This window comes from Haliotis rufescens, unplaced genomic scaffold (assembly GCF_023055435.1).
Source record: "Haliotis rufescens isolate VD_foot unplaced genomic scaffold, xgHalRufe1.0.p SCAF_1, whole genome shotgun sequence".
Taxonomy (NCBI): domain Eukaryota; kingdom Metazoa; phylum Mollusca; class Gastropoda; order Lepetellida; family Haliotidae; genus Haliotis; species Haliotis rufescens.
Genome location: NW_025963779.1, coordinates 29213054 through 29232129, shown reverse-complemented (window position 1 = coordinate 29232129; position 19076 = coordinate 29213054). Strand labels below are relative to the sequence as shown.

The 19076-nt window shown below is 42.4% G+C and overlaps 2 protein-coding genes across 2 annotated transcripts; both read left to right on the top strand.

Moving 5' to 3' along the window:
• The first annotated feature begins 2382 nt into the window (after window positions 1–2382).
• LOC125378609 (hillarin-like) lies at window positions 2383–15235 on the top strand. The gene is made up of 9 exons (XM_048394315.1): window positions 2383–2609; window positions 8683–8734; window positions 9099–9206; window positions 9772–9998; window positions 10103–11204; window positions 11839–12004; window positions 12903–13183; window positions 13751–13936; window positions 14529–15235. Exons 2-9 carry the CDS (start codon window positions 8699–8701, stop codon window positions 14646–14648), a joined length of 2226 nt encoding a protein of 741 aa, XP_048250272.1. The 5' UTR covers window positions 2383–2609; window positions 8683–8698; the 3' UTR covers window positions 14649–15235.
• LOC125384498 (repetitive proline-rich cell wall protein-like) lies at window positions 5959–7068 on the top strand. Its single transcript, XM_048403974.1, has one exon. The coding sequence runs from the start codon at window positions 5959–5961 to the stop codon at window positions 7066–7068; it is 1110 nt and encodes a 369-aa protein (XP_048259931.1).
• Window positions 15236–19076: the final 3841 nt, after the last annotated feature.

Genomic DNA, 19076 nt, shown 5'->3' with positions numbered 1-19076 from the left:
TCTGTACAGGTCGGGGCCGCATAGTTCATCATCGTCTGTACTTGTCGGGGCCATATTGTTCATCATCGTCTGTACAGGTCAGGGCCGTATTGTTCATCATCGTCTGTACAGGTCAGGGCCGTACTGTTCATCATCGTCTGTACAAGTCGGGGCCGTATTGTTCATCATCGTCTGTACAGGTCAGGGCCGTATTGTTCATCATCGTCTGTACAGGTCGGGGCCGTATTGTTCATCGTTGTCTGCAGAGGTCGGGCCCGTATTGTTCATCATCGTCTGTACAGGTCGGGGCCGTATTGTTCATCGTTGTCTGCAGAGGTCGGGGCCGTATTGTTCATTACTTGTCTTTACAGGTCGGGGCCGTACTGTTCATCGTTGTCTGTACAGGTCAGGGCCGTATTGTTCGTCATTGTCTCTCAGCTCGGGACAGGGATAGCCCAGTAGTCAATGGCAGTGCAACTAGTTAACAGAGTGTCTATCAGCGACACACGCAACCACACGGTTCACAGCATGGTCATGGTCTTCACGAACATGACAAATATCTACAATCTACATCGCGTAGGCGTTCTGCAAATGTCATGCTGACACGTCGGGATCCACTGTTTAAGGCGGCGCTAAATTCAATTAACACACTGACCAACCCACAGAACCAATCAAAGGTTAAGACACGTAGGTGCATCTAAGATCTGTGATATTTGTTGTTGGTGGTGTTTTTTAATTAATGCCAATATATGTGTTTATTTGTTTATATGACAATACCAATCTACATATTGGGAGTGTAAGTATTTCCCTATGCCAGTTCTATATATATATATATTGATATATACATACTTGTTCACACATCTGATATAGAATCAGTATGAAACAAAGAGCCAGTGTGTATCTGTATCTATATCTGTATCTGCATCTGCATCTGCATCTGTATCTATATCTGTATCTGCATCTGCATCTGCATCTGCATCTGCATCTGTATCTGCATCTGCATCTGCATCTGCATCTGCATCTGTATCTGTATCTGTATCTGCATCTGCATCTGCATCTGTATCTGTATCTGCATCTGCATCTGTATCTGTATCTGCATCTGTATCTGTATCTGTATCTGTATCTGCATCTGCATCTGCATCTGTATCTGCATCTGCATCTGCATCTGCATCTGCATCTGTATCTGTATCTGTATCTGAATCTGTATTTCTGAATGGTTAATACAGTGTATTTACATATGAAAAGTTGTGTTGGCGTTTATATATTAACAAAATAGGATCACGCAAATCTTATCTTTAATCTTTTGGTGAATGACTGAGTGAGTGAGTAGGGTTTAACGCCGCTTTTAACAGTATTACAGTTATATCGCGGCGTGTCAGCTTAATGTGGGAGGAAAGCCCGAAGTGATGCAGGTCTAAGACGTTTACCACTTCGGTGAAATCCACGAGCACGGGTATGGTGCTGACAAACCTAGAAACATAATCGGGGCGAACCGGGATTCGAACCCACAATGATAGGTTTCTGGTGTGCCCAAGGGACGCAACTCTGCACAGCGAATCGCGGCGCCTTAGAAGACTGGGCCACCCGTGCCCCCTTTGGTAAATGATCATGAGTATATATACGTACTTAGATATACCGAATATTAAGAGAAATATTTGTATATTGAAGAATATAGAAGTTGCTATCCATACAAAGAATGTAGAAATTGTTTTCCATACAAAGAATATAGAAGATGCTATCCGTACAAAGAACATAGAAATTGTTATCTATACAGAGAATAACGATGTTGTCCATGCAACGAATGTACAAATTTGTATCCATACAAAGAATATAGAAGCTCTTATCCATATAAAGAATATAGAATTCGAAGATGTTATCCATACAAAGAATATAGAAGCTCTTATCCATAAAAAGAATATAGAAGTTGCTATCTATGCAAAGAGTATAGAAATTCGTATCCATATTAAGGATATAGAAGTTGTTGTCCGTAGAAAGAATATAGAAGTTCTTATCCATATAAAGGATATAGAAGTTGATATCTATGCAAAGAGTATAGAAATTCGTATCCATATAAAGGATATAGAAGTTGTTGTCCATAGAAAGAACATAGAAGTTCTTATCCGTATAAAGAATATAGAAGTTGATATCTATATGTAAAGAGTATGGAAGTTCTTATCCACACAAAGAATAAAGAAGTTGCTATCCATAAAAAGAACATAGAAGTTGCTTTCCAAAGAAAGAGTATATCATTTGTTTTCCATACAAAGAATATAGAAGTTGTTATCCATACGAAGGTTCATGTGTTCAAATTCTACCCACTTCTAAATGCCTGTCAAGGGCCATGTGATATAACAGTTTTACCGTTACATTGCCCCACTAAGCGAAAACGTGAAGACGTTTTATTCAAGTGGTTCATGCCTGACTATATGTCTGTCGCTGGTTGCGTTGTTGAGCGACGGGGTCAGGGTGGCATACCAACAAACGTTACTCGAGCAGATTATACCGACTGACATGCATTTATCATGCCCCAAAGTAACCCTTGCATCAAGATCCTATCAACACAGCGTGGGTATTTGCAGGGTTTTGTTATCTTAGATTTTGACTACAGAAATTCGCTATCTCTCGACACAGTAAGTAACACAACGTTTTCTTTTGTTTATAATGTAAATTTATCTGTCACAACTGTGCGTTTACCTGAGCAGGTTTAGTCACCTCTATTTATGAAAAGAACAAAATGCTCTGATATAACAGTAAACCTACACAACTATGTTCAGTTATTGTATATCGATAACTCTCTACATTTAATGGGAATTGTAAGCGGGGTTAGGCGGGAGGCTACGGGTGTCTTTTGTCCAAAAGGTACCAATTTCTTCTGCGGAGGGTGTTATTTTATTGATAATATATTTCCGCGTACGTAGGTAGCATCTGTCTGTGCTACTAAGTGATTGGTAGTTAACGGGTTATTGTTTGAGAAGCCCCGTGAATGTTACATTACATGTCCAGATATACTACTCAAAAGAAGTTAAAGAACATCCGATTATTTCAGTCATGAAAGATTAACAACAGCAATATGAAAGAATCGGGTGTTCTTTTCTTTTGAGTAGTACCCGTTCCTTCGCGTCCATTGTCATGCGACGAGAAGTTCATGCATGGCGAGCATAAGATTAATACAGTGTTAAAACTACCAGAGGACGGAACAAAAGAACTACGATAGCTAAGTATGTTTAAAAAGAATGTACTGCTGCATGATGTAATTCTTGTCACAAGCAATGTTATAAGATACGACTATATTTGTAATGTTAAAGGTATGGTTGTGCCCCGTAAGTTCATGCTCACCGTGTACATTACAGTCTCGTCACATTGTCTACACTCATAGAACCATGCAAAACCTATTCATGCTTTACGCTGCGCCTATATATGTATATATGCTACGCGTAGTAACTGACGTCGACTAACGCTTAGTCTCTGAAAATATTATAACTTTAAATTGAAAAGGAGCCCCATTGAGAAGGGAGATTCAGAGCCTGTGGAAAATCTAGACTTGCTTCATTTGGGACTATATCATTACAGTAAGACTTGGCAGAGGGGGGGGGGGGGGGGGGGGGGGGGTGACTAGTACGCCTGTTAAGAATGCATAGGAACACATCTTCAAGGTAATAACCAATGTTGTATAGTTGTGTCTGTGATAACCACACACTGTATGCATGATCACAAGTACTCTAACTGTGATACCCACACATGATCACAAGTACTCCAATTGTGATACCCACACATGATCACAAGTACTCCAACTGTGATACCCTTAGACTGTATGCATGATCACAAGTACTCCAGCTGTGATACCCTTAGACTGTATGCATTATCACAAGTACTCTAACTGTGATACCCATAGACTGTATGCATGATCACAAGTACTCCAGCTGTGATACCCACACATGATCACAAGTACTCCAACTGTGATACCCTTAGACTGTATGCATGATCACAAGTACTCCAGCTGTGATACCCACACATGATCACAAGTACTCCAACTGTGATACCCACATATGATCACAAGTACTCCAACTTTGATACCCATAAACTGTATGCATGATCACAAGTACTCCAACTGTGATACCCACACATGATCACAAGTACTCCAACTGTAATACCCAAAGACTGTATGCATGATCACAAGTACTCCAACTGTGATACCCACACATGATCACAAGTACTCCAACTGTGATACCCACACATGATCACAAGTACCCCCACCGTGATACCCTTAGACTGTATGCATGGTCACAAGTACTCCAGCTGTGATACCCACACATGATCACAAGTACTCCAACTGTGATACCCACACACTCTGTACATGATCACAAGTTTTTAAATGTGACTAAGAAAAGATGTTTTAATAGATTATGTATATCCATGTGTTCTGGATATAATATAGGTAGTCATTATCAAACTATTCTAAAATGATGTTGCTGCTATTACATACTGGAATAAAGATAGTTTTCAAGAAAGGTAGACATTCATTGCAAAACTGGGATTGCCTCTCCCCTATATGTGAGTTATCATGGGCGGTGGTTACAGAGTTCGCTCTTCACGCTGAAGACTCGTGTTCTATTCCCCACATGGGCACGATGTGTGAAGCTCATTTCTGCCATCTTCCCGAAGCAAGGGAGTTAACTGACTATAAAAGTCCAGTTTCCGCCCATGCCGAACTTGGCTGGAAATAAGTTAAAAGTTATATTTTGGCTGGACTAACGAGTCTTTGCATAGTCCAATCAAAATCGAGCAACGATATCGACATCCGGTTCTTATACTGTCGTGCAGATTTCGGTCGATTGCAGGATTTGCAAAGCATGATTGAATTTATTAGAGGGAATATTAAATAGGTTTACCTATTACGCAACACTTAGTAGCCTTCGTCGGGCATCAAAAACATGCTATTTGTGCAGGATATGGGATTCGAGCCCACAATCGTAGGAATATTGACGCCTAGGGGACGTCACACGTCACAGCGAATTGCCGCGCCTAAGATGACTGGAAATCAAATAAATGAACGTCATAAATAATTTCACCAAGCGTGTCTCTCATAACGGTAATGACGTCACTTCTTGTAGCCAGTTAATCAAATAGGGCCATTTTTGTTTTTAGAATTAATTAATTTAGTAACCTTTGAAAACTCCTGCTATATTAGAGTTTGTTGTCCTGTTATGGAAAACGTTCACACAATGGTTGTCTATGTATAACATGACACGGTCAACGCCTTTCAGCCGGGACTATTTGCTCTCTTTCAGCCGGGACTATTTGCACTCTTTCAGTCGGGACTGTTTGCTCTGAGAAATGTTTATCACAGCATAAACACACGCTGAACATTTGTACAACACAAAGTTGTCTGAGAGTGTACGTGCGTTCAAGAGACACAGACAAACATATGACTTATACAATCAATATGTAGACCTCATACACTAATCCGTTATAGCCCCAGGTGTACAAGCCCTCAGTAACTCTGAAGTAGGATATATATTATTATCGAAGTATCAATCCTGCTCATGATGACATGCACTGTGTGTTGTCTGGTACCTCATAAGCAGCCCAGAAGTAGACCAGATAAAACAGTGATTCACAGGTGAACATTGATCAATGACGTATTATGATATTCAGACAGATCTGAGGACTGGTCTACCTCGGTGACCACTCTTTCAAGTAAATCATGCAAGCCAATCCTTTTGACAGCGCAATCCACATCTAAGATTCCTGACCATCTCCGGGTTAGAATTGCTTAACGCATGAGGCGACTAACGGGATCGGGTGGTCAGGCTCGCTGACTTGGTTGATGCATGTCATCGTGCCTAATTGAGTGGATCGATGCTCGTGGTGTCAGTCACTGAATTGTCTGGTCCAGACTCGATTATTTATAAACCGCCGTCATATAGCTTGAATATTGCTGAATGCGGCGTTTAACAACAAACACACCAGCGTGGGGCAATGGGGCCTTTTTGTGCAAGCTCGTTCTCGTTCCCTAGTACAGGTCCCCACTACAGGTCCCCAGTACAGGTCTCCAGTGCAGGTCCCCAGTGCAGGTCCCCAGTAGAGGTCCCCATGCAGTCCCCCTACAGGTCCCCAGTGCAGGTCCCAAATGCAGGTCCCCAGTCCCCCTACAGGTCCCCAGTACAGGTCCCCACTACATGTCCCCACTATAGGTCCCCAGTACAGGTCCCGACTAAAGGTCCCCAGTACAGGTCCCCACTACAGGTCCCTAGTGCAGGTCCCCAGTACAGGGCCCCACTACAGATCCCCACTACAGGTCCCCAGTACAGGTCCCTAGTGCAGGTCCCAAGTCCCACGACAGGTCCCCAGTACAGGTCCCCAGTACAGGGCCCCACTACAGTCCCAGTGCAGTTCCCCAGTACAGGTCCCCACTACTGGGCCCCAGTACAGGTCCCAAATGCAGTTCCCTGGTACAGGGCCCCAATACGGTCCCAGTGCAGTTCCCAAGTACAGGGCCCCGCTACAGGTCCCCAGTGCAGTTCCCCAGTACAGGGCCTCACTACAGGTCCCCACTACAGGTCCCCACTACAGGTCCCCAGTACAGGTCCCCAGTACAGGTCCCTAGTACAGGGCTCCACTACAGGTCCCCAGTACAGGTCCCCAGTACAGGTCCCAAGTACAGGGCCCCAATACAGGCCTCCAGTGCAGGTCCCCAGTCCCACTACATGTCCCCACTACAGGTCCCCACTACAGGTCCCCAAGTACAGGTCCCCAGTACAGGGTCCTACTACAGATCCCCACTACAGGTCGCCGGTACAGGTCCAAAATACATGTCCCCACTACAGGTCCCTAGTGCAGGTCCCCAGTCCCCCTACAGGTTCCCATTACAGCTCCCCAGTACAGGTCCCCGATCCCCCTACAGGTCCCCACTACAGCTCCCCAGTGCAGGTCCCAAATCCCCCTACAGGTCCCCGGTGCAGGTCCCAAATCCCCCTACAGGTCCCCAGTACAGGTCCCCAGTGCAGGTCCCCAGTCCCCCTACAGGTCCCCACTACAGGTCCCCAGTGCAGATCCCTAGTACAGGTCCCCAGTGCAGGTCCCCAGTGAAGGTCCTCAGTGTAGGTCAGTGCAGGTCCCCACTACAGGTCCCCAGTGTAGGTCCCAAGTGTTGATCCCCAGTGTACATCCCTAATACAGGTCCCCCGTGCAGGCTCTCACTGCAGGTCTCCACTACAGGTCCCCAGTGCAGGTCCCCCTACAGGTCCCCAGTCCCCCTACTGGTCCCCACTACAGGTCCCCAGTGCAGATCCCTAATACAGGTCCCCAGTGTAGGTCCCAAGTGTTGATCCCCAGTGTACATCCCTAGTACAGGACCCCACTGCAGGCTCCCACCACAGGTCTCCAGCGTAGGTCCCAAGTAGAGGTCCACAGGTTATGCTATGTTTCGAGGTTACATAGCACTAACCCCGATCACAAGCACTGCACTTCTATCACAATGATTTACATTGGTAGCCGCATGCGTAAACTGCATTGTATAACACAATCCCTACATGATCCGAATGGTCATTAATCGTCTTATTTCGAAGTGCAGGTTACTCGACATACAGTACTAGTTGTTTCAGGTCGTAACAGAAATATATATATTCAGTGTATGGGAGACGTACATGTAATTGATATATGAAGCATTAACTTGAAGCTTATTCAGGATCAGGGGAGGTCGGGTAGCCTTGTGGCATTCGCTCGTCGAGTCGACGACACGGGTTCGATTCCCGACATGGATACAAAGTGTGAAGCCCATTTCTGGTGTCCCCGCCGTGATATTGCTGGAATATTGCTTAAAGCGGCGTAAAACCATACTCACTCATACACTACTCAGGATCATGAACTTACAAGCAATAAACATGAAGCTTCAAATATAGAAATGTTGATGCATTGTAATCAATATGGTGGTCTCGATGTATTGGACTGTACATGTGCGTTTGTTTGTTTATTTACTGTTTAACGCCGCACTCAGCAATATTCCAGATATATGACAGCCGTATGCAAATAATCAAGTCTGGACTAGACAATATAGGTGATTGACATCATGAGCATCGATCCACGCATTTGGGATACGGTGACGGCGACTGTGACTACATTAGCATGATCGCAATAGTGTAGTCTACACTGATGCCGTGGAATGGTACTCACGTTCTTGATGTTGCCTCTCTGAAATAGACAGGAAAATATTGCTGATTTAATTACTAATTTAAAAAATAAAGTGACACAGTTTTACCCAGTTTACACACAGGCAATGAATGTTCCTACCAACTACCTACATGGCCATGAGAACCTGTCAACCGAGAGAGAAAAGCTCACATGAGGTGAAAATTAATGTAGCCTACTTCAAAGAAAACAATAACGGCTATTGTTGCTGCTAAAACTCAGTCAAAGTAAGACTTTGTTCCGTTTCAGACTGTGATTAATTACTTTTACATGTATCTTGATCAACTAAAACAGGAAGTGTTCATGTTAGTTTTAAGATGGGGTTGGCACGGGGAACATGGTCCTTGTGCTATGTACATTTGCTGGAATAGATTAACAGAGCAGCGTGTTTATTGCAATGAATCAGTATAGCATTACCGGTGAAAGATGTTGTCGATTTCATCCAAGACAACGGTTGACAATGTCCATGCCTTGTTTAAAATGTCGAAATCTTGTCAGTCTCGAATATCTCCGCAGGAGGAGGGGAAGAGCAATGGACGACGGGGGAGATGTCGTTGCCAGGCAACAGGTACGTCACTATGTACGATTTCTATGTGTGTGCGTGTGTGTGTGTGTATATTTGAATGTGTCTGTGTGTGTCCCTGTGTGTCTGTGTTCGTGCGTCTCTGTGTGTTGTGTGTGTTTGTGTGTGGCAGCCTAACTCATTATACTTACTCCGAGCCGACCAGTCCTTGTTTTATATCCCTAATGCCAAACGCCAGGCAGGGTGACAACAAGTACAAAATTAACATACTTTGGCATGAGGCGATAGGGAATTGAACCACCGACCTTCCGCTATAACTCTACACTAATTGGGTAGTTCACGGCATTACGAAGGCAATTGAAAGTATTTAGAAGTATCTATACCTGTTATCATGATATTTTTCTTCAAGAACAAAGACGTCCCATATCTAGTGAAGGACTACCCTCGCCCGGTGCCGCCCATACAAAGGAAACAGGACGTGTTTGACCCTGAGGATTTCACAGATGACATAATTGAGGTTGTATATGGAACTGTAAACAATTCATATGAATCTGTAAAATCCACTATCACCTGAATGTGATTACTGTTCACATATCACATCAAACTCGAAATACCATGATACTAATTATTGATACTAATATCCAGTAATGGATTGCCAAAAGCCAGTAATGTACATCTATGATCCGTCACAACTTTTTCGTTAGTAAGTTAATTTAACAAACGAATTACAGATATTGAAATTGACGTAACTAAAAGTGTTTGTTTGTTTGTTTGTTTGTTGTTTAACGCCACACTCAGCAATATTCCAGCTATATGACGGCGGTCTGTAAAATAATCGAGTCTAGACCAGATAATTCAGTGATTGACATCATGAGCATCGATCCACGCAATTGGGATCGATGACATGCATCAACCAAGTCAGCGAGCCTGACCAACCGATCCCGTTAGTCGCCTTTTACAACTAAAAGTGACAAAAACCTTTCCATAATCATAAGAGATTCCTGGTAAAAGCAGTGTCTATTGTAGGATTCCAACTATATTACCAGCATGTGTTGTTAAACGTACGTTTGTGTTATACACAGATACCAGATGAGAAGCTGTGTGACTTCCCCACCCTAGTGGGCCATCTCACCGACGGTCTGACAACAGATGTTCAGAAGGTGTGGGCCATTTTCTCCTGGCTTGGAAACCAGAACGTTCTGGACGCTAAGTACCCGGATGCATCAGATCCATATACCCCCAAGGCTTTCCTAAAAGGAATTCAGGAAGATACATCACTCTATGTTAAACTATTTACCATCCTATGCAGGTAGGCCTTATAGATAAGTTTGCAAAAAGCATGAGTTTTATGGTAAATAACAGGCTGGTTTAAGTTCTGTGTAATCCATATGAACTTAACACTATGCGTTTCAGAGAGGCCGGAATCCCTTGTGTAATTCTGAACGGGCGTGCAAAGGCCGGCAAGTACGAGGTGGGAGACAAAGTGACAGGATACAGTACATGGAACGCTGTTTATGTTGCGGAAGGATGGAGGTTTGTACACTGTAACTGGGCCTTCATATCAGTTATCGGTAGAGAAGTGTCCGGTTGGATAAAAGTCGAGGAAGATGGGAAGAGAGTAACAGAAGATGTGCAGGCGAGTGATGGTGAGAGGAAGCACGTTGCTGACTTCAGTGACAGCTACTTTCTCGTGGATCCAGATGTGTTCATCTATTTCTGTCGCCCAGAGGAAGACCCCTGGCAGCTTCTGCGATCTCCCATTTCTTTTAAACGCTTTATGGCGCTGCCTTTCCTCAGACCAGCATTCACAGAAACTGGTTTCTCCTTCAGATCTGGGCAAGAAGGAACCATCAGATCTCACATGGGGGAGTGCGACGTTATCATCCGAGCACAGAAGTGGAAGGGCCAGTTTAAGTATACATTGTTCTACAAGAAAGACTCCGGCAAGGAGTTTCCAGATGCACAGGGCTCCGATAGGTATGTTGCAATGATTAACAGAAACCTCGACGGAGAAGTCAAGTTTAGAGTACGTTTTCCCATAGAAGGTACGTACAAACTTTCAATGTTCAGGAAAAAGGATAAGGTGTTCGCGTGGATCTGTGACTTCCAGCTTATATGTGACCAACGCAAGGCAGGTTGTGAACCCCTACCAGAGACCCCAGCAATTGGGTGGGGACCAGGTATCACTGCACGATCAGAAGGAATATACAACATATCTCACAATGACGGAATAATTGAATCAAAAGATGGGAAGAACATCGAAGTGTCGTTCAACGTAAAGGGGAAGCAGAAAATCAAAACTCGCCTCAAGCATGTCCGTCTCCCTGACAATAAGATGAAGCAGTTCATCTCAACATCCTTCCACAACGGTACCGTCAACATCAGATTGAGGCCCGATGATGGAGAGTATGCCCTTGTGATTGATAATGACAAGGAGGGTGCGGGTCAAAAGAATGTTCTCAACTACATCATCGAGTCAGGCCAGGCCAACAGGAGACCAGTGGGTCACAGAGAGGTAGGACTGTTTATGACCGGGAACACCTGGTAACATCAGTGTTTGATAGTGCTTCATATGTCATGCTTATGACAGTAAGAGTCTACAACGGACTCTCCTTTAAGCAAAGGTGAGGTGAAATGGTGTTTAACGTCGCGTCCAAGATTATTGCACTTATGTAGCGACGTGCATGCACGTGTATGTGTGTGTGTGTGTGTGTGTGTGGCTGCTTGTATTATAGTCCGGACTGATGCCGATTTATAGTGCTAGCACACTGAGATACCATGCCGCAGTTTAACATGAATACCCCACTCAGACACAGTATACTGACTCCGAGCCGACCAGTCCTTGTTTAAGCCCCTTATATAATGCCGAGCGCCAGACAGGACCATCTAGTACAACAAGTACATCTTTTAACGTATTTTGGTATGACGCGGCTGGGGATCGAACCCCGGACCTTCCGCTCTCCAGGCGGACGCTCTACCATTAGACCACGGAGGCGGTCCCCTTTTAGCAAAGACTTCTTATGGCTATGGGAATGGTTTTGTCGCTTTTATTTAATGAGGCTGCAGACTGATAAAATCTTAGTCATTGTTTCAAATTCCTTTTCTGAATAATTCAGTGTTATGTGACTCAGTATGTTGCTTGCTTCTAGAATGCCACAGAGAGATTAACCCGACAACAGCTGAAGGAGGCAACGAGGGAGAGAAAAAAAGACGACATCATTGAATACATTGCAAAATTCAACAAGATGAAGCTGGAGGACAAGGGACATCTGACCAAAGCAAAGGAGACATTGGAGAGCATCGAAATCAAAGAATGTATGTTTTCGTCTATTTGCCGTAGTTTAACGACATCAGTATTCAACCAACGGAATAAAATAGGCTTACCGTATTCACCGTAATAATACCCCTGGACACTTAGAAATATGACAAAGATGGGTGCTTATTAAAACCATACACAAGGAGTTAAATGTTTTCAGAGATCGAGGCGTAATGGAAAACTTAGCTCAAACGCCGATGGAAATAAAATTGTTTCTATAAGAGGCAATTATATATTCTTTATTAATTTATATATATTTACAAATCCTTTGGACACTAGTTGGACTGTCATGTAAATGTTCGGTCTTTGTAGGGAGTGCTTATCAATATTACTAGGAGTTGGCGCTTTAGGAGCAGGGTACTGACGTATACGGCGAATATGTATATGATGTTTGTATGGAATAGAATAACCGAATTGCACTGTTACCTGGATACAGAATGTCAGGGATTCAAAGTGTAGTGGTGATTGTCTCTTGTTTAATGCTGTTATCAACATTACCAGTTGATGAACTCCCCAACCGTTGGAGTACGATGACACACAATACTTAGTAAAAAGGCCTGTCCACCAGATCCCCATTTTAGGCTCTTAAATTATACTTTGAAGGCATGTTCTTGTGCCCGTAGCTGGAAATCCCTCTCCCTGAAATTCTGCTGTCTTAAAGGGTGTGAAAATGTTCCTAGAACAATTATTTCCGAATGATATATGTACTTTGACGAGATACAAGCAGTGAGCTGCAGTGGGCAGGACAGCTACAATGTGCATCTGCTTTTTGTTAAATGTCTCCACGGACGGTCACACAGACTATCAGAGAACATTTCAGGATAAGATGTGTTTTACATTGTGACAGAGAACATATATGTTTACATACATGTACACATTTTCTCGATGTGTATACAGCTCTGAGATACGCTCTGATGAGGGAGCGAAGTGATGAATTGGAGAAAGCGATAAGGCGAGCCCGGACGTCAGATGTCGCGGAGAAGTTGGAACCTGATGTTGAGAGAGCTGAGTCGGCCCTGAACAACCTCCTCCACCGCAACTCTGTGCCTCGTCATCTGTCAGCTGTTACCCACAGAAACGTTGCCGAGATCAGAGCTTTAAGAACACTGACCGTTCCACTCCAGGACATTTTCACTGCTTTATTCCTGCTTTTGGGAGAAAACAGGTTCAACCTACAGGTAAACGCAAAAGAAGTGGAAGTGTCCATTCTATATTATGCTGATATTTCACCATACACAGTTAATGAGCAAGTTTTTTTGCGGTTGTTTGGTCTATCTTAACATTCTGTTTGACAACAAATATGACAGTGACAGTACCTCAATTAAGTAGTGTATTGCAGATGTAATCGCTGGCACTAAAATGTTTGTTTCACTTGTCTCAGATTCCTCTGAGGTTGTATTCAAATGTAAGTGATTCATGTAACATGTTCATCTAAAATAATAGTGAGTGACTGTTGTTTAAGGCAATATCCAGTGATATTCCATCTATGTCATTTCGGTTAGTACAAATCGAGTCTTGATCAGTACATAATCGAATCTTGATCATTACTTAATCGAATCTTGATCAGTACATATCATGAGCATGTGTTTATGAATCACTTTCAAATAATAATGATACCAGGTGTTCGCGAAAAGGTGAACGTATCCTGCCCCGCCGATGGCACCCATCACAAACACAGACCAAGGCCAACATAATACATTATCCATTTCTTATCCTCTGTCTGATGTGTTTAATGTATGTTGTAGGACAGTAGCTACATGCTAGGCCTGCTGAAGAGAAGTGGACCAGATGGGTTATTGCCACGACTGGAACGGTTCGAGCCTGGTGATGTCAACCCGGAAGTGGTACAAGAAGCTAAGGGACTTCTGGAGAGGCATCAGGAAGACCATGTGACCAGAATCTGCCCTCCAGTCGGAAAAGTATATCAGAAGGTAGATTTATGACTGAGAAACTGTATAGTACTGTTTACATAAATGTGGCTTTAAACATATAAAAAATAGACTCAATATAATCACACACCATTTACCATTCGAATGTAGCTACAATGCTCAAACATGGTCAAAACTAATTTCAAGTACACCATCATTACACCTGTAGGGTGCATAAGAAATTAATGTTTCTCGGGCACATGTTTCTCAATATGAGGAGGGGACCTTTATATATTATGTTTATAGTGTCAGCACATGTGATGAGGGAATAACACTTTTACTTTTTCCCCAACAAACGCAACTGCACACATATGGCACCCATCTCTTTAATATAATGCCAGTTGTCCAGCAAGGATAACAGATTCCGCTTCATAGAACGCTTGAAATTGAGGTTCCGGTGCCCAATGAACATTTTCTGTTACAATTTTCCACAAAAGTGGCTCCTATTCAGCTTTATTGGTTGTAAAGGGGGTGGGTCATCAGTTTTCTAGTCACGCAAAAGAACCGGTCCGATTCCCAGGACGGGTACATATTCATATCCAGTCCATGTGTCCCTTCTCACTCAATCACTCACTGTAGGTTTCAATCGTTTCAGGGCAAGAACCTCGTGGCCAGATACACAGGGGAGCGGTCACCTAGTATTCATAACGATGGATCTTCATCACCAGCCGAGGAGGGGGACAATACAGATGCGGTTGTGACCAAAAATCTCTAATCATATTAACATGCTGCAGTTCTAGCGACATCCAATTTATAATTGAGCATTTACAAAGATTCTTAAATTCTCCAGATGACCCAGTATTTTAGAAATACACATTGACTTCAGCGCATCAAACTTAATGACTTTGACTGACTGCTGAACGATACCATTATAGTACATGCAAACTTTATTCCCAGTGCCTCCAATGCACTAGGTATATGTCGCAAAGTGAAATGAGAATTTACAGCTTCTACTCGTTTCATTGTAGTTGTTGAAATTGACAAGTCGATTGTCATGTAGTATATTTCTGTTGAGTTTTATTGTAGCGTATTCTAATTCTCCAATGTCTTAGGGGTCGTGCGCTGTTAAGATATGACTACAATGTAAATTAAAGTTTTCATTACACCTGAAGAGCCGTTCAACGGCGATAGATCTTGTGTGGATAAAGGAGTTTTGACAAGCAAGAATATCTGGATTCTTTTATTTGTATTTTTTTTATTACTTACACACGTGATGAATCACTTGTTTATATAAATATATGTCATTGCATATTTTCTTTATTCCGTTACATAGGGTTTTTTCAATCAATAAAGATCCCGGTTTAGTTGCTTGTGTTGTTTGCTTTGATTTTCCAGGTGTGTTGCCCCTCCAGGAATCACTGGGGCTGTAAGTTGGATCAATACTATACGCTTTTTCATTGAAAGAAATCAGTATCAACAAGAGGATATAGTTCTCTTGCTCGATCATGCTTGAATCCTTTGACCAAATAAGAAACAGACTCAACTAAAATCGGAAATAATACCGCTTGTTCCTGAATTTGACATGTGTAAACATGGGAACTGATGCTCTAAACCAAGTGATATTTTCAGAAAAAATCAGTTTCTTATATGTCCGTGCATGTCGAATTTCAGAAGCCATCGAGCTTCATTTTCCTGTGCGAACACCGTCTCATTCAAGCTGTGCAATTATACGTGTTGGAAAACGTGGACTTGACAGGTCATAATGTAAATTTCACTACTTGTGGCTACCAAGACTCATCAACCTGCTACCAACCTGTTGGTCATGTAATCACAGCTGACCATAACACACTCGTCAGTTATTCCAATATGGCCCAAATATCGTGAACAGACAGCTACCCATTGGGGTCCCAACTTTAAAATTATTATGGAATCTGTCGAAGCAGAAGCGAAAACAATAGGCCAGAGGTGAAGAGGATCCTTTCGACTGTCTTTCATGGAGGATTGTCAGTGCGTTATGTTGTCATTGATAGAATCCACAAACTGGAGAAGAGGAAAGAGAATTGGAATACACCCATTCTGACCAAGTCACCTGTTATCGAAAGACGGGATGAACCACCTGAAATGACTGTAGTTGTTCCACTGATATAACATATGTTTATATTCTCGGAAATGTTTTGAGACCAGAGGAATTATTACCATGTCGATACTCACAAACTCAGATTTCAGTTATGTCTAAACGTTTCGTTTTTCAAATTTGCACACCACTACCTCACAAGACAAACTTATTTGGTAAGTTCATTCCTTGATCCATGGGACATCTGTCACTAAACGTGGTGACCATAGATATAGATACATCTCTGTATTCAAAGGTTCAGGGCAATTTGCTACAAATGAAAGCAAATGTCATCTGAAGTTTACTGAGAAAACAACATGTGAAATGCTGGAGTCCCTCATTGTTCCTCATTTGTGTGAAATATGGGGATAGGACAAGAAGTAGGCGTCACCATGGGCAAACATTGTGCGCCCGTTTGTTTATGCATACGAATCAGAATTTCTGAGCTGATTGCCAAAATCAAATAAATAAATTTGATAAGGACGTTTAACTTAAGATTCCGGTCTATTGATATAACGGATATCGTTTCAACAATGGTCTGATTGCCAATTCCCTTCCATCTGAACTAGAAATAGAGACTAGTGAAACCTCCTCATCTGTTTCATATTTAGATCATTGCATAAAGATTCAGAGAGACAAAAATTACCCCAGAAGACTGACTTCCACTTTTCTTTTATGTCGAGCAAACTTTCAGCAGCTCAAGCCTCTGGTGTCTACATTTCACAACTTTTAAGATACAATTGAGCATGCTCTTTCTACGAACATTTCTAAAAGCGTCATCGAACTCTTGCTCAAAGGTTCTTTGATCAGGGTTACAATTTCCAAGGACATGGTAAAAACTGCTAAGCTTTCAAACAGTTTTATGGTAGACGTGTTGGGGACATTTCTAAATTTGACATACAAGTGACACGAATTACGTATTCTATTTGAAAGTAATTCAAGCAGTATAAAATATCAATACTGAGGAGATTAAACGATTATTACCATGGTCTTCGTTGACTTGTGACAGTGACATTGCAACATATCTATGTTATGCCTGTGCTATTCTGCAAATAGGAGTAGCACGCAAGCGGGTTTGATAACAGATCAATACGCTCGACCCGGTAAGTATCGTCTTGGCTAAAGCTGCTCCCCGTTGCACAATACAACATGAAAGAACAGTGTTTCCCACAAATATGTTCATGTTAGAAAATGAACGTGTAATCCTAGGTCCATATGACAAACGTTTGAAATATACGAATCACTTTGCAGCACATTTTAAAAATAATAACGTGGATATTGAAATAAAAGAATGTTCAAGTACCTGTGAATATATACTACAGACATGTGTAAATATGGTTATCCTTTGGTGCAAAATTTTGGAAATGTTGTACATATATGATATGTGATCTCATATGCCACGATTGTACAAGACATCTTAAGTTATTGTATATGTCTATATGCTGGCTGCTCTGTCGTGAAGTCTACGGCCTGGCTTACTGCAAGTGTTAGCTGGCTGCTGACGGCCAGTTGTTTTACAGTGTTGTTATCGGTTCCTTGTCTTCCGGGTCTGGGCGAGTGTTGGGTCCCCTGTCTTGAGAGCTCTACGGGTGCCGGCTAACGAGGGGGACATAGGCAGAACCGGGGGGTTCAGACCCCCCCACACAGACACCATCACCACCACCACCACCACCACCACCACCACCACTACCACCACCACTCCACCACCCACTCCTCTTCCCCTACTCCTCCCGGCCCCTTTTGGAAACCAAATGTAGTATGATGTAAGTAATTGCGAGAGGATTTTGTGACGACCCTACATAATAAGTATAAGCGATGTAAATTCATCTGGTAAGTTTGGAACATTACTCCCTATATGTTTGGTTTTGTTATGATGAATAACACTCAATGCCCCACATTCATCTGTGCACTTCCCACACACTATTTAATGTATATTGATACTGAACAAGACTCCAAGCTGAGTTTACTAACCAACTGACTTGAAATGACAAACTCACTTGTTTAAACTTTATTGAGGTTTATTCACTACTTACAACTTAATACCTGGAGATTAAAATGATTAAGAGAGAAGCCAGTGTCTTGTTTGAATAAGTGCTGAAGTAAGTATTTGTATTGTTTCAGTTAGTTTGGCTCTATATTTGCTACATTTTTTATTGAAAAACAGCAAAATGATTCCATTTGATTAATTTCGATAATAGATCGGTCACCGTAACCGGTTCTTACAAAAAGTCGTGATCGTATAGCTGTAATAGCCACTCTCACTGCTTCTAGTTCAACCAAATCGTTCACTATGGAACTGTACACACATAATATATGTATTATCTACAGACGAAATGTGTCAGGAACGGAGCATGGCCACATACCACAATACCACATACCTTACTTTCCATGAGTTAATATATTCTTAGTTACACGTGCTGCTCTTCTGGTTTCTCCAGACTTTTGTTCTTGTTTCTTTCTATACGTTTTCGCCAAGACAGTCCCAGCTGTTTTATGGGTTGATATAGAAACATAAATTGTGTGAATTAAGAATGTACATTACTCTAAGCGCTAGCCTGACTAACGTTCAACTGTGGGCCTTAACAAAGTGAACAAGTCAATGTAATACATTGTTTGAGTAGTTCATTTCAAGTGCATTTGGTCTGTTGAGGCCGTTTGTATATTAGTGACAGCCAGTTGAACGTGATAGGGACACAGATATTGAAAAGAACGAGTACAGAGCAGTCATCAAGCCTTTTAGAAGGATTTAGTCAAATTCAAAAACGGGTGTTGAAACATGGGGCTAATACCATGATCCCGAGTCAAAACGTCAATCCATGGAATGGTACCATTTCACTTCTCCGTCAAAAGACGATTATCGGTGCCTACTATGCTGATTTGCTTCATCGCCTGAGATATTCTATTAAAGATAAGCAGCGAGGAATGCTGATAGCTGGAGTTCTACTACTTCATGACAATGACTCTTTTCACACCTCTCGTGGCAAAAGTGCTGTGCGACGATGTGGGTTCGAAGAGCTTCCTCACCCTCAATACTCGCCAGACCTGGCACCAAGTGATTTCCGCCTGTTTCCTAAACCGAAAGAACACCTT

Bases quoted from the DNA above. Each gene is read 5' to 3' on its own strand.
- LOC125384498 (XM_048403974.1), top strand. From the start codon at position 5,959: ATGGGGCCTTTTTGTGCAAGCTCGTTCTCGTTCCCTAGTACAGGTCCC.
- LOC125378609 (XM_048394315.1), top strand. From the start codon at position 8,699: ATGGACGACGGGGGAGATGTCGTTGCCAGGCAACAG. The intron at 9,999-10,102 runs GTAGGCCTTATA...TATGCGTTTCAG, and splicing joins CTATTTACCATCCTATGCAG to AGAGGCCGGAATCCCTTGTG. The intron at 11,205-11,838 runs GTAGGACTGTTT...GCTTGCTTCTAG, and splicing joins GACCAGTGGGTCACAGAGAG to AATGCCACAGAGAGATTAAC.